The following is a 22,533-nucleotide window of genomic DNA, read 5'->3' on the forward strand; positions in this document are numbered from 1 at the left end:
GGTATATTGTATCCATTGCACCTGGTGTGGCTTCCTCTACATTGGGGAAACCAAGCGGAGGCTTGGGGACCGCTTTGCAGAAAACCTCCACTCGGTTCGCAATAAACAACTGCACCTCCCAGTCGCGAACCATTTCCACTCCCCCTCCCATTCTTCAGATGACATGCCCATCATGGGCCTCCTGCAGTGCCACAATGATGCCACCCGAAGGTTGCAGGAACAACAACTCATATTCTGCTTGGGAACCCTGCAGCCCAATGGTATAAATGTGGACTTCACAAGCTTCAAAATCTCCCCTTCCCCCACCGCATCACAAAACCAGCCCAGCTCTTCTCCTCCCCCCACTGCATCCTACAACCAGCGCAGCCTGTCTCTGCTTCCCTAGCCAGTTCTTCCTCTCACCCATCCCTTCCTCCCACCTCAAGCCGCACCTCCATTTTCTATCTACCGCCTCCTTGACCTGTCCATCTTCCATGGACTGACGAATCCCCTCCCTACCTCCTCACCTATACTCTCCTCTCTACCTATCTTGTTTTCTCTCCATTCTCGGCCCGCCTCTCCCTCTCTCCCTAATTATTCCAGAACCCTCACCCCATCCCCCTCTCTGATGAAGGGTCTAGGCCCGAAACGTCAGCTTTTGTGCTCCTGAGATGCTGCTTGGCCTGCTGTGTTCATCCAGCTCCACACTTTGTTATCTTATAACTTAATGTTGTTATTGTTTTATTGTTTGCAAATTCTGTTCCTTTGTTGAACATTAACTGTGCACATTAATTTCTAGGTACTTTAGGCGAACTTTAATATTTAAGTATATTTTGAAGAGATTCTCGAGAAATTTTATCTTAAATTGTTATTAGCAAGATATGTATAGAAACTATCTGAATTTCAGCTTAATTAGATTGAGAATCCTCAGCTCAATAGCTCAATTTTACTGATGCAAGGCTGAACAACAAAGCTAAACATTTTTGTTTGAATTATTGCAGCGTGGCATGGTTATAGAATTTAATCATAGACAATTTTTTGTAACACTTTTGAAGAGGAAAACACACCTGATTCACGCAAAGATTGTAGAAAAATCATATTTTAATATTTTAATATTTCAGTTTTAATACATGATTAATTTCATGTAATCATACCATTCTTTTAAAGGGTTTACCTTTTTTTCTTTCATACTTGAGTCTAGCCTTGTTCGAATTTTCTGGCTGTTTTTGATGCAAGAATCTTATCCCTTTTGAAGCTTCATGATGAAAACCTATCAAAGTACACCAAGTATTATTCCTTAATGTCATGCACACACATTATTTCCACCTGAGAAAAGGGAACATTTTAGCAAGATACAAAACTGAAATTTTTTTCTATTCTTTAATAATATTTACTGCCCCTGCTTCCATTGTCTTCTAATTGGGTGGTAAGCATTCGGAGTGGTGATATTGTATTACAACAATATTGTGAACCAAAAAATATACCTCTACCCCTTTCTTTTGACATCATTGCATTTACTAGTTAAGAGACTCGCCCTTGTAAATGTTTGTAGCCTTAACACTCGCCCTATCTGTATTAACACGATTACCTTCCACTTCTCCACAACCTAACTTAAGATTGGCTACATTCTGAATACAAAATAAATGACATTTAGAGGTTTGCTTGCATTATGTTGTGGTGTATAGTTAATTGTAACTGACAAGTTCAAATAATAAATGTATAACTTTTCTATAAAATATGATGATATAGAAGAATATATTAATGTACAAACAATAAAATTTAAGTAGATACAAATAATGTGTTGTTATTGCAGGTGTGTATCGGTTATGTTAGATAACATAAATAGTAGCACAGTATGTCATTTCCATGAAGCTGCATCAAAGGTAAATAACTATAATGATCTCTAATTATACTCCAAAATGATACATTGCTGACAACTTTGAGTGTGTCATTACTTCACCTCACTGATTGCCAACACATGGGAAAATAATAGGGATAATATCACAATTTTTCCATTTATATTGGCGATAGGTGAGAACATTAATTACCTAGGGACCTAGGAGAAATAAATTGTGATGACTTGAAAAGAGGTCATATGACAGAGGAGGAGGTGCTGGAGGTTTTAAAATGCATAAAGGTCACTAAAATCCCGGGACCTGATCAGGCAATCTCACAACTTTGTTAGATGCTAGGAAAAAGATTGCTGCGTCCTTAGCTGAGATATTTGTATCATCAACAGCCATGGGTGAGGAGCAGGAACACTGGAGGTTGGCTAATATGGTGCCATTATTTAAGAAAGCCTGTAAGGAAAAGCCAGGGAACCATAGACGGGTGAGCCTAATGTCAGTGGTGGGTGAGTTGTTGGAGGGGTTTCAGAGGGATAAGATTTACATTGCATTTGGAAAGGCAAGAACTGATTAGGGATATTTAACACAGCTTTGTATGGGAAATCATGTCTCAGGAACTTGACTGAGTTTTTTGAAGAGGTGACAAAGAAGATTGATGAAGGTAGAGTGGTAGACGTTGTCTATGTGGACATCAACAAAGCATTCAACAAGGTTCCACTTGGTAGACCTGGTTAGTAAGGTTAGATCACATGGGATCCAAAGAATGCTAGCCAACTGGATAGAAAATTGGCTTGTAGGTAGGAGATAGAGGATGATAGAAGGTTGCTATTCAGAATGGAGGCCTGTGATCTGTAATATGGCTCAAGGATAGGTGCTGAGTTCACTGCTTTTCATCATTTATATAAATGATTTGGATGTGGATAGAGAAGATATGATTATTACATTTGCAGATGACACCAAAATAGGTGGTATAGTGGACATTAAAGAATGTTATCTCAGAATACAACAGGACCTTGATCAGATGGGCCAATGGGTTGGGGAGTGGCAGATGGAGTTTAATTTAGATAAATGTTGAGGTGTTGCATTTTGGTTCGGCAAATAAGAGCGAGACTTATACGGTAAATGGTAGGGCCCTGGGGAGTAATACTGAAAAAAAAGACCTAGGGGTGCAGGAATGTAGTTCCTTGAAAGTTGAGTCGAAGGTAAACAGGATGGTGAAGAAGGTATTTGAAACAGTTGCCTCCATTGGTCAGAATATTGAGTATAGGAGTTGGGATGTCATGTTCTGGCTTCTACAGGATGTTGTGAGACCACTTTTAGAATACAATGTACAATTCTGTTGCCCTTCTACAGGAAGGATGTTACTAAACTTGAGAGGGTTCAGAAAAGATTTACAAGAATGTTGCCGAGTCTGATATGTTTGATGTATAGGCAGATGGGAAATAGGTTGGGTTTTTTTTTCTGTGGAGCATCGGAGGCTAAGAGGTAACATTATACAGGTTTATAAAATCATGAGGGGCTCGGTTAGCGTGAATAGCCAAGGTCTTTATCCTAGGGTGGGGGAGTCCGGAACTAGAGAGTATAAGTTTAAGGTGAGAGAGTGAAGATGTAAAAAAGGCCTGATGAGTAATGTTTTCATGCAGAGGGTGGTGCGTGTACAGCACGAGCTGTCAGAGGAAGTGCTAGTGGTAGGTACAATTACAACATTTAAAAGGCATCTGCATGGTTGTTTAAATAGGAAGAGTTTAGACTGATATGGGCCAAATGCTGGCAAATGAGACTAGGTCAAATTAGGATGTCTGGTCGGCTTGGATGAGTTGAATAAAAGGGTCTGTTTCTCTGCTGTATGACTCTATGACTGCTCACTACTCTGATCCACTCACCAAAATCTTCTTTAAATTGAATTTCTTGTATAGTCCAATCATTTGGCAAATTTTTAGTCATAAAAATGATGGAGACATAGTAAAATGTAAGAAATGTTACTTATCCTTGGACTGAAGAGTTTCATTTAATAAGTATAGAATAAGATATTAAATGAAAAACAAATACACCTTGTTGATAGACAATCAATCAAGTGAGCTCAGACACAATGTAACAAATGTATAGGGAACTGCTCAACAAGTACACCTTGTCCAGCGTCCTTGTATCATTATACGCTCATATCTTCACTAATATTTTAATCAGATATAATTTGAATAGCAGCAAAGACAAAATTGTATTGTACTTGATTTAGAGCTTGAATAGCCTCACAAACAAGAGAGCTGCATTTTGATGTTTGGTAGTTAAAGATAAATTCCAGTTTAACATATCATTTCAAAACTCTGCAATGGGAAGTATAGACATTTGATGCAGGTTGATAACCCTGCTCTCGTCATATTCCTTATCGCAGCATGGACACACACAGAATTTGCACATCAGTCTGTGAGGTCCACACAGCTCTGTAGCCTCATGGTAGGAAGACTCAGCCCTCATGCTTGAAGTTATATTAATGTTTCATTTTTTCATTTCGCCATGAGACCAATATTAGCAGTCGCATGACACAAGGCCCCATGCACCTTAGCTGAAGGGAGTTTGCTCAGTCTTTATACATTCTGAAGAATGACCATATATAAATCCCTATCACCTGAGAAGACCAGAACTGGAGAATTTTCAACTTAATAGAATTGGTCTGTTCCCAGGAAACTAGTGCTTGCACAGATGTGGTCACCATCCATTGAATACCACATTTGAAAGACATTTTCCGTTGGATTAATGAACACTGTTGCCACATATCTTACCTGAAAAGACAAGAAAACTCTATGTACATTCAATCTTTTCAAGCTCTTCCCTGTGAAGATACTAATCACAATTAGCATAACTTCTTGATCAACAACAATGAGACCATTAAAACAGCCAACTGTGCTTACAAATATCCAACTATTCATGCGTAGGTTTTCTCTTAGTGTCTATCCTATAAATGCTACACCAAGAAGCTGCAGCATTGTAAGGCTGATGTTCATGGAGAATCTAAGGGCATTTGAAAAATCATCCTAGAATGACTGCCAGTAGTTATTGCAACACAATTCCCATGTCACTACCTTGAGATATTTGTTCATCCAGTCTAGTAATTTACTGGAGGTCAGATTTGTGGGTGTCAAAGGCACTCTACGTGCCTCTTTCAAGCAAGAGGCACAAAGCCAGCTGCATATTCTTTTATTGTAACACATTACTATTCCATGGAACATGCAGCAATTCAATGGAATTAGTTTGGACTATGGAAGCCATAATAATTGATCTGGAATAATTCTGTGCTTCTGTTACAGGAAGTACACATTTGATTTGGTTTAGTTTGATTTATTATTGTCACATGTACTGAGTTACAGTGAAAAGTATTATTTTGTGTGCTATCTATCCAATTTATGTCTTACATAAGCACGTCACGTTACTAGAACAGAATGTAGAATAAAGTGTTACAGCCACAGAGAAGGTGCAGAAAAAGATCAACTCCAATATTTGAAAGGTCTGTTCATAAGTCTGATATCAACAGGGAAGAAGCTGTTCTTGAATCTGTTGATGCACATTTTCAAACTTTTGTATCTTCTGCCCAATGGCAGAGGGCGGAAGACAACATAACCAGGGTGGGAGGGGGCCTTTTATTATGTTGGCTACCTGCCTGAGATAATTGGAAGTATAGACAGAGTCAAAGGAAGGAAGACTGGTTTTTGTGATGCACTGGACTACGTTCACAACTCTTGCAGTCTTTGGCAGAGCTGTTGTCATTTTAAGCTATGATGCATCTGGATAAGATGCTTTCTATGTTGCATCTGTGAAACTGCCAGCAGAAACTGTGACTAGAGTCATCAGGTGCTGTACAATGTTATTATCCACAAGTTACCAGATACAATTAGCCTGACTCTTCATGATAGAGAGGATAGTTTCTAGACCCTGTGTCAAACCACTGGCCGCTGTGGAGTCAGAGCCTTCCATGCCCCTTGTCAAAACCACAAGCTTTAAGACAGGCGATTTCACCAAACATTTATTTGTTTCTCCGAAAATTGGCACTGTGACTCCAGTGCAGGGGAACTAACAGCAACCTTGTCAGTTCATCCCATGGTTCTATGTCAACCTCTGGAGTGCCTGCCAAAGCTTTGTCAACACAAATATAAATTGGTTTGTAAAGAATAAATTACATTTGAAATTCACTAAATTATATTCTCTTCCTAATTACAGATGACTATGCTTTGCTCCTAGGACTCCAGATGGAGCTATTGTTTAATAGGAATTTTTGAATGAACTATTGATTTGTTGTCTCTGATTCAGTATAACCAGCAGAAACTGGTACTGGCTTGTGAGAGATGGTTGGAGTTAAATCTCATTGTACATCTAAGATATGAAATCACTTTTCGAAATCTGCATAAGGATGTTTTGCAAAAAACTTTGTTATCACCTAGGTAAGTAACCCATGTTATAATGCAAGATCTGTTCAGAAATATGTTAAATAACAACTTAGATTTAAGAAATCAATACTGATTTTAATTGTGTTACTAAACTATTAGTATGCTACACCCCGTATGATTAAAATATAGAATTTTCACTGAGCTAATTCCATGTTGAAACAGCACTGACTAAACCGAATAGTGGAGTTTATAGTTTTGGGTCTTATCCTGGACATCCATTTTGTTTGGGAATCATATTATTCCTGTTGGTGCAGATCAAGTGGTCCATGACTTAGAGTCTCTCAAATTTTGCTCAATATTAAGTGTGAAACTGGGACTAGGTAGTAAACTAGAGTATAATCACATGATTCCCTTGTCCCTATTAGGCACATTGAATATCAATCTGTTATCTATCATGGTTTGTGGAATATGAATATAAGAAATGCATACAAATTGGCCTTCCCATGATAGTTGGATTCCTTATCGGTGACCCTCACAAACCCTGTGAGGTCAGCATTCAAGGACAATGGAAATTGTATAATCATAGGGACTACACCAGTTTCCTAAAGAATTTCAAAGCCTGTATATTTCAGTTTATAAGTTTCAGTTGGTGACATTAACAGGTTTCAATGTTTGAATCCTTTCTACTGCATGTTATATGCTGAAAGTGGCATGTAGCAGGATTTCTGGCTGACAACATACCCCCTCACAAATTCAACACATTTTCCTGAGTTGTGGTCAAATGTTATGAAGGATTTTGTCCCAGTGGTATTTCAACTTTTCTGAAGAAATTCTTCTTTGCACTGGAGGAAAATACAATGTTGCCACAAGGAGGCAGTCTCTGCAGCACTTCAAGTGCCAAGACAATGACCTCCGGGCCGTAAAAGTATGTAAGATTCTTTCTGCTTAGTATCTAATGACTCGTGCTGTATAATACACGTGTTTCTACATGCACATCGGGAATAAGCTCAGTTGTGAAGTTCTCCACGATCAAACAGCGATCCAGCAAATACTGGTCAAATTCACATACACAAAATGGGTTCATATTTTCGTAGTTGATTGCACTCCAACATGAATCATTGTCATTAGGAAAGTAAGGGAATAAATGAAAGAAAAATCTATTTGTTTTACTGTATAATCCATGTCTATATGTAATATCTCAAATGTTAACAGCTATAGTTACTAATTGTAATTGGTATGATAATTTGCAAGATGCTTATATTTTTGACTGAGTTATTTTTTCCATTAAATATTTAACTGATATTATTCACAGGAAAATACATATTAAAGGAAAAATCTTCAACGTTGAATCATGTTTAAAGATTATGATCACATTTCAGGGCTGGAAACAATGATTAACAATATGATCTGGAAGAAATTAATTATATGCTTGGATGGCAATCTGGTTTATACATACTGCTTGCAACTACGTTAAAAGAAAGTCATTCAGTAATAATTTTGAATTATTTCTGTATGATTGGTTAGAAATAGAATACATTTCAAATCGGCGTTTGATTCTAAAGACACATCAGACACACCTGAGTTAGTACTTAGTTTTAAACATTATAAACTGAGATGCCTGTACACTTACTGTCATCTTCCATCTGTCTATTTAATGACGTATGTCAGAGATAGCCTAGAGGCCAACGTTTAATGTAGATTTCCATATGAATGCCAACTCGGAAAATTAACAATCCCCGAACAATAGTTTCCAACAGGCTGGTATAGTCTTGGAAAAGCTGGCAGCCTGTAAGGAATTCAGAATATAGGCATGCACTTACTGAAAATACAGGTGGTGTGGGCTTGTTATAGCTTAACATACAGGGTGATTCAGTATTCCATCATTTATATAGTAGGTCATGATAACAATCGCAGGGCTTTTCTTTCATATTTTTACGGAAAGATCATGGGTTATTTTGAAATCATCTGTTGCTAGATTTCATTGTTAAATTATTTTCCCAGTTGTTTGTGTGATCTGGAGATAGTCTTCTCTCACCAAGCTTTCAGTCACACTGATACTCGTCCACCTCAGCCAGGCAGTCTATCGCTTGATCCACAATGATGTTTCAACCCCTGTTCAATTGCACCATCAGCTACAAACCAGAATTAGCATTTCTTTTTGTTTATGAATAAGCAGATACTTCAAATCATTTAGTATAAAATGTGCTCGGTTGACATAGATGAATCTTACTCTCTCTTCAGTGAAATTATCAAATTTAAATTAAATGACATTCAATTGCGAAGTAGTCCAAGCCAATAGGCTGAAGATCTTTTATCTGGCCTCACTGAAGAGGAATTTGACAAACAGTCTGATGGAATGGTGAAACAGAAACGGGGATTGACATTAATATAATTGAGCTTATAAATCTCTTCTCTCATGACATTATAAATTGCAACATAATTGTCAATGATTACATTACCCCTCTACAGTGAAGTTACATGTTAAAATTCACGTTATGGTGTTCTGCTGTTTCAGATTGTTTACTTTTTCTGAATACCACGTGCTACAAACTATCCTCTGCTGGATTTTCCTTCAGGTGAACACTGAGATACGGCTAGTACCACCATATAGTGCAATCATAACCTATTTCATCAGGTGATTATCTTAATCTGCTTACCATTACATGTTATAAAATAGTTCTAGTTTAAGTAATAACTGTAAGGTCAATATTTGTGTTCAACTTAGCAAATCACAGAAATGATCAGCATTCACATTCCCACATCCTTTCTAGTATTGTCAAGTATCTTCATACCAGTGAAAAAGGTGTAAGCAATTACCTGATCTTTCCCCCCAGTCTGCCCACTGTTCTCTATCCTTATTTTCCTGGATATCAAAATAAACATTACTGACCCCTTCCTCAAGGTGAGTATCACTTGTAAATTTTACCATAGATTTTCAAGTCCAGGTAATTCCTATGTACAGTATAAACATTTGGATCACATTCGACAGTATACCACTAAACTTGGCATCAGTTCCTGAACTTGCACCCGCACATTCCCTTCACTCAGCCAGTTCTTTCTCTCCTAAGTGGTTAGCTGCCATCTCCATGAGTGTAGCAGAACCTGGTGTGGAATTTACTTCTTGACTTTTTATAGGAGGCTAAATATATGGGACATACATGTGAAAACAACTCACACTGGTGACCTCTTGCAGCAGAAGAGAAAGACTAAGCTCCATCCTAGGTTTGTCTTTAGGAGTCATTAAAATAAATCAGGCAAGTAATGGATGCCAAATAGACAATCTGGTGCAGCGTGCTTATCTGAGATTTTTGCTCCTTGGTTGGCATGAATGTTAAGCCACGCCACACAGAAGCCCAGAGAGGGATAATGGCTCTGTGCTGACTGCAGCCACCGTTATGAATTAAAGACAGTCTCCAAAATAAAAGTTAAAATAAATGCCCTAATTCAGAGGGCACCAGTAGGCTCTATAAGGGCTGTTGTTTAGGCTGCTGCAGAATCAGAACACGCTTTGTGGCTAGTTTCAATAAATTTATCAAGTAGGGTCTGAATCAGGCAAGGCACTATTGGACCCATGCTCATTCAGTGTGGGATTTAAGGCCACTGAGAAACTAATGGCCCTGACAAGAAATTTATGACAACATCAAGCAAATACTAAAATCATCTTTGGATGCCACTTCCTGTAAATAAAGTTTAAAACTTAGGTGATACAGGATTTCTTCCCTTTCTTAAATTGTTGCCTGATCCTTATTAGTTTGTTTTCATATTCCAATTCTGAACTTTATTCCCAATAATCAATGCATTATTTTGTTGGTAACTGAACACGATCTTCAGTGACCTGAATTATTTTTCTCACTTATCCGGCCAAAGAGGTATCATGTTGGCATGTTTCCAAATCAGTAAGATTTATTTGTTTCAGAATGACTGGGCTTTTCGTGAGCTTCATCCCTATTCTGATTTATACAGTTGGGTTTACGAAATCTGTGTATAGGGATTACTTGTTTTGAGCCCTTGATGCCTGTCTATGTCATCCTGTATAAATGATAACAAAGTTAGATTTAGCTGTACAATCTCCCATGCTGAATATAACTAATGTTTACTATTTTGTGATTATGTCCTGCAATTTACATATGCTTTCTACGTCTGTCATTATGTGCTTTAATACACTAAAACTAAAATACCCAAGTCCTTTGGTACAGACTTTACATCCGCTAAAACACAGATGATGTTCTGGGGACCTAGATTCAAATCCCACCACAGGTGGAATTTGGATTCAATAAAATGTCTATAATAAAGAGTCTAATGATGACCATGAATCCATTGCAGATTTTTGGGGAGAAGCCCATCTGTATTACCTGGTCTGGCCTACATGTGACTCCAGACCCACAGCAAAGTGGTTGACTTGTAACTGCCCTCAGGGCAATTAGGGATGGGCAATAAATGCTGGCATAGCTAGCGATGCCCTTACCACATGAATGAATAAATGAAATCTACTTTTTTAAAAACCCTGAGAATAAAATAAAGGTTTGTATTTTCCTCTGAGAGGTTTATCAGGAAATGGGATTACATTTTCCAGAATGAACTATTCGAAGTGCAACAACATTAAAATTTTGAAACTTTTTGATGGTGCGAGACTGCAAGATAACTTCAGATTCCACATATAACTTCAAGAGAAGTTATAAATTGAGAGTAAGTAATAAAAAATGCTTTAAGTAGCAATGATGCATAGCCTCATCAGATCCTTATGCTAGCAGTCAAAGCCAAGAATGCTATCTACGTAAAATCTTGAGGAAGTTCTCTATTCCTTTGAAACAAATAACTCTATTGTGGAAATCCTATAATGTAACTATATCTCTGAAGGGGATAGGGGACTAAGCTGAAGTTCTGCTTTTCTATCATGTCAACAACTGCACTGACTTGAAATTGACATTCTGTGTGGAAGATATGAAAAATTTGAAGGGTAGCTTCACCCTGGAACTTGTCAACAGATCAGTAAATTCCGTCTAACGTAGTAGACAGATTGTGACAAAAACATCGTTAACATCTCTCTCTCAGTCTTTCTGTTCTTAAATTGAAATGACCATTTTTAGCTGCATTGTCAACTTCTGCAAGTTCTAGCTGAATTGCTGATAGTTCTGTACACTTGCTCGTGCCAAGAACAAAGAATAATATAGTACAGGAACAGGTCCTTTGGCCCACCAAGCCTGTGCTGATTTCTAATCTTTATTTGGACTTGCTACTTGTTGCTGTATACAGATCCTGTTCTCTATTCACCTCCCAGTCATGTGTTCATCAAGGAAAAAGTCGAGACTACTGAAGCCGTTATGTGCACAATTATTGTAACTAACTGCTTGACTTAAATTTGAGACCAACATCATGCAACACTTTCTCGCCTGCAGCAAGGAGAAGGTACATTGTGCGTGGTAAATTTTTGAGAAAGTTGCAGGCTGATTTTGATCAATTTCACAAAACAGCCTAGGATTTTCAAAAAGTAATTGCCTCCTAATCGCCCATTGAGCTTTTGTGTCCAAAGTCTTGTAATTATTAGCTTAAGCACCATTTTAATAACTAATGGCTATAAAATCAACCCTCTCTTGCTAAACCAGGTAAATATTTAAAAATCACTTAAGGAGATCTGAAAATTGTAAGATTTTGAATCTTATGGTTTTCTTGTTTTAACTTTCTATCTTTTCTACCCTTTCTTCATCTAATCTTTCTTTGCATCTCTCTCTTTTCTTCTGGTGTACAATTTCACATTTAATTCACCTCCAAATCACCTCTTTTATTCATTTAATTTTCACTAATTTATTCTTATCACTGGATGAATACTTGGCACCAGTATTGTCTAAGGAAGAGAAAACTGACAAAGTATTGGTCTGATTGAAGGCGATGGGGGTGATGGATGGAGGTGAAAATGTATTGGCAAGGCTGGCCATTCTTCATATGGGTAAATCACTTGGTTGATATAGCTTGCATTGCTAAAGTGAGTAGGTGTGGAAATTGTGGGAGAGCTTGCCGTGATCGTCCTGTCTTCCTTAAATGTGGGGGAGATGCCAGAGGATTAAAGAGTGCCAAATTTGACCCCATTATTCAAACAGAGGTGTACAGACATTTCCATTAATTGAAGATTGGTCAGTTTAATATCAGTGGCGTGTAAGTTTGTCAGGTAAGAAGAGGCAATATAGACTCAAAGGTTCAGATCTAAAAAGTGTGCAGTGGCGTAGGGACCTAGGCATTCCTTTATGTAAATTTTTATAGGTGGTAGAATATACTGAAAGAACAATTTGCAAAGTATGTGGGAGCTTAGGCTAGAGCTACAACATCTTATTAAATGGCCAATATATCTGTTGATTGCCCTCTATCAACTCTGCCTGGATATCTTCAACATTTTGCCTACAACAAAAGCATGTTGACTGTTTGATTGCCTTAAGTTTCTTTTTAAATGTTCTGCTACACCTTGGTTAATAATGGCTTCCACCACTTTCCCAGTGTCAGACATTCGGCTACCTGGCCTTTCGTTTCCTTCTCTCTCTGTTTCCCTCCTTTCTTGAACAGGGAGTTCACATTAGCAGTTTTCCAATCTGCTAGAATCCTCCCAGAGGCCAGTGAGTTCTGGAATATTTCAACTAATGCCTCCATTATCTCAGCAGGTGCTTATTTTAAAGAAAACCCTCGGATGCAAGACATTAGGTCCTCGCAATTAGTCAGACTTGAATCTAAAAGCTACATCAAAGGGTTGTCTGATAATACAGAACTTGAGCATTGCTGAAAAAGAAGCATTTTCTCAAAGCTTTCTATCTTGCGAAGCTTTCCATTAGCGCAATTCAAAGAATATGATCAAAAGATCAAAAACTTTGACAAATATTTAATTTTTCAGCAATACTGATACAAAGGGAATAAATGGAAGCAGTGGGAGACTGAAAGGCCATTAAGGCCACAGGGACAGCACAAAATGAGGAATCACTCTGCATTTTAGGTGGATGCTGGAACTCTGCCAAAAATATGAAGTGTCGGATTGAAATCATCTGTGCAATGACTGCCGAAATAGCTGACACTGCTTGCAGAGTGGGTGGAGTAAGTTATTGCTTTGTTTTCAAGGGGTGGAGTGAATAGTTTGAAAATTTGAGGATCTCCTGGGGCAAGTGCAATAACCATGACTGCAGTGATTCGGTGATGCCACCTGTTTGGCTTTAATTCATGTTTCATCAGTATGTCTTTCCTTGTTGAAGAATGCACATTAAGAATCATAGCATCAAGCATCACTGACTAGTACATTATGCACACTAATTGCCACCTTGTCATGTCAGCCAAGTAATTTTAGTCAATAAATACTCTTAAAAGTATCACGCTGGACTTCTCATATGAGAAGCACATTCTTGCTTGGGGTGGAAGACGATGATTTGGAGCTGTCGCATTTGCACACTAGGCCAGGATATGAACCGTAATGTATGAAAGTACCTTAAAACTTTTTTTGGTGAGTGGGGTGCTATTATATCAACTTCTTGGCTGAATTCTACTGCCCTTAATATAATAAAAAATCTAGTTGCAGCGCGTACAATTGGATAAAGTAACATATCTCAGTGCTCTTTATGAGCACGTGACAATGACCTTGGAAAGTGTCCATGCCACACTGTGAGAGAATATAACATGAGACTTCACTGTGGTAGGTGTGAGGTCTCAGGAGTTCCTTCAGTAAGGCTACATTCTCTTTCTGACATTCCCCACAGGTTATCTGTTCCTACATCTCACATGGACATCGCCATGACTGGAGGTAATGCGACCTTAATTCAAATACAAAAGATTGAGTACGAGGGGACAGCAACTGAACTTTCAACTAGTTCAAGAGCAGCAACAACCAGTGGCAGTTGCATATCCTCCAGAGGCACACATAGCAGCCAAACATCCACCAAGGAAATACAATAGGGACCCTACTGTGCCTGCTATTACTCTGTTCAACTATCTGAAGATTTGGTGTCGTCATCATCATCATCAGACTGTATCATCTGCTGTAGTAGGATTTGTGTGCAGAAGGGCTGGGTAACAATCTCATCCCAGTGCTCATCAAGGTCACAGGTCTCCAAAAATTTTATGCCACACATTTCAAAGATAATCTGGATCTATGAGGCATCTCTCTGTCCTTGAGCCATAAATGTATCTCGGATGTAACTCATGTCGTTTTCCCCACTAACTTAATATCTTCATATCCCTTCCTTGTAATGAGAACAGTCAAGCAAATGGATGGTGGGATTCTTCATTTCTGGTTTCTCCCTAGTGCAGCATTCTATCAACTGCACCCACCATCATGCAGAGTATCAACAGAAAAGGAATCTACTCCATCAGTGTTCAAATTGCACATGATCAATGCCGAATCATTGGAAGTGTGTTGCAGACATTTTGGGAACTGTCATATCTCTTGTGAACAGAAAAACTCACACTGCATCCTTCTAAGGTGCTTGGGACTGCTGAGGACATTTTCATGAAACCATTGAGTCCGATGATGAAACAACACTTCTAACAGGGCTGTGGTAGAACAGACCTTAGACTTCCTTAGGACGAGTTTTTGATGGCTGGATTACTCTTTCAGGACCTTGCACTATGGCTCCAGCTGTGGCTATATTAGCATGCCACAATGATGCAGAGCACCCATTCTGAGCCAACAAATCAGGGGGTCCTGGACACAAAATAACTGGAGAATTAGCAGCAATTTTCTGAGAATGATGAGCAGGACATTAAGTGATAGTGACATCCCTGGTAGCATGATAAAGCACTTAGATCAGCATGAGAAACCAGAGGGAATTGACTCTCACTTCCAGGTTGAATGAACTGAGTTTGGACTTCCTTTCGTTATTGAAAATTCTGTTGTTCATCTGGAAAGCAGCCCTTGTTTAAAGCAAAGGGCTTTTAGACCTTGTTATTGTCGACTTTTTCGGTTATTGAATAAATGTCTCATTATCACTTTAATTATATGTTTGATGTCTTTCAGTGATCCCACTTTCAACTGCCTGCATATTACTTATCCTACTGATCGTTCAAGAAAAATCTGCAGTGAGAGGGTGTAGTTACATCACATGGTGCTTACATTGGGTAGCTCTGAAGGCTTTAGCTAGTGTCTCATATCTGAATGTTGTGAAGTCTCTCGTGACAACAAGTAGCTTGAGAGGAATCTTGAATGATCTCCTTTTGACTCTTCCATCAGCAGTAGCCCATCAATGTTCAGAGTGCCTGTAAATTCTAAAGTTGCATCAAATGCTTGAGCATCCTTTTGGACGGCAATGAACCTGTGGAAGGCAGCACTTTCTACACCTTTAATTGGCAGACAATATTATATAAGGAACAGTGGACCTGTGAACTGACCATTGTACATCGTTCACCTTTGAATGGCAATATGCTCCCTTGAAAAGATGATATAGAGGAAGAAGCTTTCACTGCAGAAATGTGTGCAATCACTAATTAAGTCCTCTCGTGTATAAGTTCGGCACAACTGTGGAATGGTGTGTGCAGGCCAAGTCCTAGCACAATCCGTACACATTATGTTTAACCTCAGTGTTGTTCAAATCAAAATTCAGTGCCTTGGCTGCAGTCAACAATGCCACAGTCAAGGAACTGTGATGTCTGAGGCTATCTCCAGTCAGAGAGTCGGTTGTTTGTGAGCAAAGAGCAATACTTGACCCTTACAATTTCTTACAACCTTGAAAAAAGATGAAGAGGCTGCTTATTCCTCACATTGATACAACTTAGTCTGGTCTACTACAAAAATAACATTAGAGCAGATATTTAAAGAGTGCGTGAATATATCTCTATAAAAGTTGAAGATTATCTACAAAGATGTGTCACTGTTATCACCCGCATGCTCTCGTTATGTTCCTTATTCATTTCCATCTCATTACATCTAAGTATGGTCTCAAAATCCTTAGCTGGGGTGATGAGAACCTTCTGTGTATATTTGGCCCAGTTGACCTTGATGACGAGAATGGCCAAAACACTTTAAATTTTGCTCTGTGATTTAATGACTGTATGACATATTTGCCAGACCAGGCCAACAGCAGGAACATAACAAACAAGGAAAAGAAGATCCATAGCCATTTGATCAGGTCAAAGCTCTGCAATCCTGCCACCTACAGTCATAAATGGTGATGGACAATTCAACAACTAACTCAAGCAGTAAGCTCCCAAAATATCCCTATCTGGTAGAGTGCAGCACTCCTATGCTAAAAGCTAGGCTGAAGCATTTACCTTCAATACAGACAGAAGACCAAGTGGAGTGTCTATCTCCTTGTCCTCCTCATGAAGTTTCCACCATGACAGTGCCTAAGTTCAGACCATTCAATTCAACAGGTCTCCTGATTTGAAACTCCATTCCTTGCTGCTGGGTCAAAAACATTGGATTTTCATCTCTAATAACACTTAGTGTGTGGATGCATCATCACAAGAACTGTAGCAGTCCAAGGAGATGGTTCACCACCTCCATCACAATGGCATATGAGGATGGGATATTAATTCTGACCTTAGCAGTGATGCTCACATCCCAGGAATAAATAAAAGAAAATCATCCCACCCCACCTCCACCCCATGACCTCCTCACATGTTAATTTTATGTAAGTTGTTGATGATTGACATTTCATAAACAGTTAAAGTTAACAGAAACAGCGTGGAGCTGGAGGAACACAGCAGGCCAGGCTTCTTCAGAGGAGCAGGAAAGTTAGCTGCCTTATTTTAAAACATTTTGCTGTTTCTCCCCAGCATGTTTTTGACAGAGAGAACTGAACAGTAGTGCATTAAAACTTGATGAATAATCCATTCTCAATTTCTGTTGTTTTTCTAACCAAATCGCAGAAGAAACTTAAAACCAGAAGAAACTATCAGTGCAGTTTCAACAGGTTATTTCCTTGAGCTTGTTATATATTTACACTTAAGTCTTGCTTAAACCAGGAAATAAAGCTGTTTTGGCCATGAATAGAAAATCTAATCATGTTCCTGTAAGTGACTCATTTTCTTCACAGTTTACAAAAGATGTCCGTCTACCTGGAAAACGATGTTCGACAGAAATACTTTGGGCTGTTTCAAGCTGTCCGATTACATGGAATAACTGAAAGTAAGCAAGTTCTCTAAACTGCTGATTTCTAAATGTCAGTGTTGTTATGTTCATTATTATGGAATGCATAAAACTTAAACCAAAACCAGACTTTGGAAGCAGTGACAGCAACACACAGCAAGAGTATTTCAGTATCTCAATTGTTTAAATATGCTGATCTTATTATTCTACATCCTATTTTCATGTACTATTGCAAATTGTCTAGTTCCACCATTTTATTCAATAACAGTTTTAATCATTTCATTTGGCTTTGAAGAAGAGCTGCACAAAAACTTACGGATCTCCTCATACATATGTTCTAATGGAAATGCACGCATTATAAAACATAGAACATAGAACATTACAGCACAGTACAGGCCCTTCAGCCCTCGATGTTGGGCCGACCTGTCATACCGATCTCAAGCCCATCTAACCTACACTATTCCATGTACGTCCATATGCTTATCCAATGACGACTTAAATGTACCTAAAGTTGGCGAATCTACTACCGTTGCAGGCAAAGCATTCCATTCCCTTACTACTCTCTGAGTAAAGAAACTACCTCTGACATCTGTCCTATATCTTTCACCCCTCAATTTAAAGCTATGCTTCCTCGTGCTCGCCGTCACCATCCTAGGAAAAAGGCTCTCCCTATCCACCCTATCTAACCCTCTGATTATTTTATATGTCTCAATTAAGTCACCTCTCACCCTTCTTCTCTCTAATGAAAACAGCCTCAAATCCCTCAGCCTTTCCTCGTAAGACCTTCCCTCCATACCAGAAAACATCCTAGTAAATCTCCTCTGCACCCTTTCCAAAGCTTCCACATCCTTCTTATAATGCGGTGACCAGAACTGTACACAATACTCCAAGTGCGGCCGCACCAGAGTTTTGTACAGCTTCACCATAACCTCTTGGTTCTGGAACTCGATCCCTCTATTAATAAAAGCTAAAACACTGTATGCCTTCTTAACAGCCCTGTCAACCTGGGTGGCAACTTTCAAGGATCTGTGTACATGGACACCGAGATCTCTCTGCTCATCTACACTACTAAGAATCTTACCATTAGCCCTGTACTTTGCCTTCTGGTTACTCCTACCAAAGTGCATCACCTCACACTTGTCTGCATTAAACTCCATTTGCCACCTCTCAGCCCAGCTCTGCAGCTTATCTATGTCTCTCTGCAACCTACAGCATCCTTCGTCACTATCCACAACTCCACCGACCTTAGTGTCGTCTGCAAATTTACTAACCCATCCTTCTACGCCCTCATCCAGGTCATTTATAAAAATGACAAACAGCAGTGGACCCAACACCAACCCTTGCAGTACACCACTAGTAACTGGTCTCCAGGATGAACATTTCCCATCAACTACCACCCTCTGTCTTCTTTCAGCAAGCCAATTTCCGATCCAAAAATTTATTAATTTAGTCTGAATCCTTCTGGTGGTATTAATCCAACTAATCTATCTAAAGATAAACTTAAATTCAAAAATTCTTCATAATAAGTAGATATAGCAATACATAAAGTATTATTTTTACAATGCTTATTATTTAAAAACCTAAAAGCAGTTCCTCTTATTATTACTTATTACCTCACTCTGCACCTTTGGACAAACACTCTGGATATAGGACAAATAATATTCCTCATCACTCTTTAATCTGTTTGTAAATCGCTGTAAGTTTACCAAATTTCAGTGGATATAAGGATTTGAATCTTCAAATGAGTTAAACCGATACCATCAAATACCCTCATATTATCTCACTTTGGTAATCATTTGCAGGTATTTACTCATGATTATTGTGGCCAGACTCATGGATTCCCCACCTTTCAGTTCTATATTTCATTTTTCATCCTTTTGTCCTAAAGATTCTTCCTTTACTTCGTTTACTCTTAATGTTTGCCAACATTCCTCACTTCTCTTCCAAGTTTCTTTTGCTCTATTTGTGCTCTTATTTGTTTTTATTTTCTTCCATTTTACCTGTGACCGTGTCAGCTGTAGCCAGAAAGAAGCGAAAAGTTTCCTCTGGTTTCTGTCACCTCCCCCAAGCACTGCCTTCTAGCTCCACTTACTTTTCTGATACACTTAAATCCAATGCAAATATGGACCTAAAATAATTTTGTTAAAGATTCAAGTATGATTTAGACTCAGGGAGCATTGCACAGATGTGGGCAGGGACAAGGGTGAGGTGAGAGATATAACATGGATGGAGAATACTTCCACATTGGTCTAGCAAGGTTCAAGACAAGCCAGCAGGATTGATCATCGGAGGAAAACAACATTCTATGGACAGACTGGAGACCAATAGATGATGTTTGTCACATCTGATTGGTCCGTGCTAAGTATATTTAAGATTTATAATCGACAAATGCACCAATGACCAATCACAGCTCAACTTAAACCAAATCATTAGTTAAATACAATAATGTTTCTTTAAAAATAATATACAGACATTTGTGAAGTACATTATAGTGCGATGTAGAATTTTAAAATAATCTAAAATCTACTGATGCTGTAGACGGCAAGCAGGTTACTTTTACACAACTTTCTAACTTCAAAGGCAAAATATGACATTTTGGCCAAATAATGTTTGTGACAAGCCAAAATTTGAAATGTTGTAACCATATTTTATTGAAGGAAAATTGTACCATTATTCCATAACTTTAAAAGATCTCCAATATTTCATGTCACTAGTATCTCACCACTATTTTTATATTTAAGTGTCTTTAATAGATACTCTGTTAAAACAAGGCTGACTTAATTATCCCTGAAAAACTGTATTTTGTATCTACCTTGCGCAAGGTGGCTTGTTTGATCTTGAGATTGCAGTACTGTCTCGGGTTCATTTTTGGCTGTTCCCATTTCCCTGTCAGGTTAGCTGTGGCACAGTTGATAGCACTCTCATCTCTGACACTTGTGGTTCTGTGTTCTAGACCACCCCAAGGATTGCACCCAAACATCATCATGACCCATCTCCATGGGTGTATCTTATTGTCAAAGGTGTTGTCTGTCAGATGAGATGTTGAATTGATGCCCCTTGAGTGGATGTAAAATATTTCATTGTGAAGAACCGCAGAGAAATTACTTTTGGTGTTCGTACCAATGTTTAACCCTCAATCAACATCTCAAAAAAGACAGACCAGTCATTATCTCATTTCTATCAATGGGAGTGTATTGTGTGCAAGTTGAAAGCCGCATTTCCTCCATTACAACAGTGACTGCACTGTAAGAAATGCACCATTGGCTTTACAGCTTTTTGAGATGTTCTGGTCATGAAAAGTGCTGTTTAAATCCAACTCTTCTTTCCTCTACCTACTTGTCAACTTCTAATTAATATGAATATGCTTCAGCATATTTGTAATAGTTTAGCCACTGCACCCTGCTTCATTTTGTTCATTTGTTTTCACTGCATTTCAGATTAACTTTTCAAAACATATGCCACATTTTTAGTGTTGTTCAAAACATCTGAATCAGTGTCAATTTGCTTTGATTTTTGTACATTACATGCATAATATTATAAGGTGTGTGGGAAAATTTAATTTAAAATCACATTATTAATTATAAATTTCTTCCTGTCTTATATTTTTCATCTGAAAAAATGAGTTGAACTGCAATTTGTGAACTATACCTGGAATAAAAATTATGGAAAAGATATTTTCTGATACTAATTATTAAATCAAATGATAACTTCATATGTTATTCAAGTTAAACTATATTTTACATTAGCTGAAATAGATCGCTGAATCATCAGCAGTAATCAACCTTGCAGGTCATAAAACAATGATAATGCTTTTAAATTCTTTGTAGATTTAGCCGAAGAAGGCAATTTTACTACACGCTTTCTTTAGTGTAAGTCTCTCCCTCATATTATTTCATTAATGTCACCAATTTGTTTCTCTGGTTGTTTTTTTCTAGTTGATCAAAGGGTCTACAAAATCAAAATAGAGGCTCTGAGTTACAGAATGTTTCATTTGCATTTCCTGTTTTTTTTCAGCTGTGAATCAGTTCTGTTCCCTCCACTCCAAATATGACAGTTATGATGTGATATGTTGCAATGGCTGCTACTCAGTGATGAGCCAAGTTAATCTCTCCTAGTCCTTGGAGTTGTGTGGAAAGAAATAAACCTGGACTGTGGTTTATCTTTTGTGGCAAAATTGTTAGATGTGATTGGCAATTATAAGTGCTGTTCTGAGCACAGTACCTACTATTTTCAGAGACAAAAAAAAACTGCAGATGTTGGCATCCAAGATAGACAAATAGAAGGCTGGAGAAACACAGCAAGTCAGGCAGAATCCAGAGGGGGAGAAGTCAACTTCTTAGGTATTACCCTTCTTCAGAACTGGCGAAGAAGTCCTGAAGAAGGATCATACCTGAAATGTTGACCTCTCCTCCTCCAGATGCTGCCTGATTTACCGCTTTCACATGGGCAGGAATGGAGTTAGATCAGGATTCACTGACAGCCGGCCATTCAAATTGTTATTTGCCTCCACTTCTGTGAGATTTTGTTGAGGTAGGTATCTGAAACTCAAAGTGTGCAAATGAGACCAGGAAATACCATATCATAGAATCATACAGCACAGAAACAGGCTCTTTGGCACAACTCATCCATGCCTACCAGGTTTCCTAAACTGAACTAGTCCTATTTGCCTGCATTTAGCCATTATCCCTCCAAACCTTAACCTGACCCTGAAAAGGATAAAAGCACGTCTGAACCTTATGGATTAATTTTCTTTCCAGGGTACTTTTTTGGAGAAATAAGGTGCCAAGTATCTAGCCCTAGTTTACATGTGGAAGAGTTAAGTACACATACTTGGCCATAAGAAATGCATAAAATCAATGGAACTGTCACAGCTGTCAAAGGTCTGTCAAGCTATCAAACAACTGTCAAAGAATTGTCAAGCTATTAAAGGGACCGATCAAGACTTTCAAAGGAATTTATCAAGACTGCGAAGGCATTTCAAACTCAAAATTACTTTGAAAAATTAGCCTGTAGAGTTCAAAGAAGATTACTGTCTATTTCACTCTGTTTGTTGACATCAGCCGGAGGATTTCCATAGGTGGATTAGTATTGAATAATTGGCTTCACAAGAACTCATTATTACAGTGTTCATTTCACAGTTTGATTGACAGTTACAAGAGGTTTTAGACTTTTGATGAGAGACTACGAACTCCAATGCTTGTCACACTTAAGTATTTAGTTTTTATTAGGCTTTACTCAGGTGAAGAAATATTATTATAGTAATTTTTTTACAAATGATTGA

The 22,533-nt window shown here is 38.3% G+C and overlaps 1 protein-coding gene across 1 annotated transcript; it reads left to right on the plus strand.

Moving 5' to 3' along the window:
* Positions 1-1,805: 1,805 nt before the first annotated feature.
* Positions 1,806-14,122, plus strand: LOC132210772 (BTB/POZ domain-containing protein 16-like). The gene is made up of 4 exons (XM_059652929.1): positions 1,806-1,862; positions 6,126-6,256; positions 8,718-8,837; positions 13,927-14,122. Exons 1-4 carry the CDS (start codon positions 1,806-1,808, stop codon positions 14,120-14,122), a joined length of 504 nt encoding a protein of 167 aa, XP_059508912.1.
* The last annotated feature ends 8,411 nt before the right edge of the window (positions 14,123-22,533 follow it).

Source organism: Stegostoma tigrinum, chromosome 20 (genome assembly GCF_030684315.1).
Source record: "Stegostoma tigrinum isolate sSteTig4 chromosome 20, sSteTig4.hap1, whole genome shotgun sequence".
In the NCBI taxonomy this organism is placed as follows: Eukaryota; Metazoa; Chordata; class Chondrichthyes; order Orectolobiformes; family Stegostomatidae; genus Stegostoma; species Stegostoma tigrinum.

What these genes read in the sequence shown, in the direction of transcription:
- LOC132210772 (XM_059652929.1), top strand. Translation starts at nt 1,806, where the DNA reads ATGTTAGATAACATAAATAGTAGCACAGTATGTCATTTCCATGAAGCT. An exon ending in TCCATGAAGCTGCATCAAAG is followed by an intron (nt 1,863 to 6,125) that starts GTAAATAACTAT and finishes TCTCTGATTCAG; the next exon opens with TATAACCAGCAGAAACTGGT. An exon ending in ATCATAACCTATTTCATCAG is followed by an intron (nt 8,838 to 13,926) that starts GTGATTATCTTA and finishes CATTCCCCACAG; the next exon opens with GTTATCTGTTCCTACATCTC.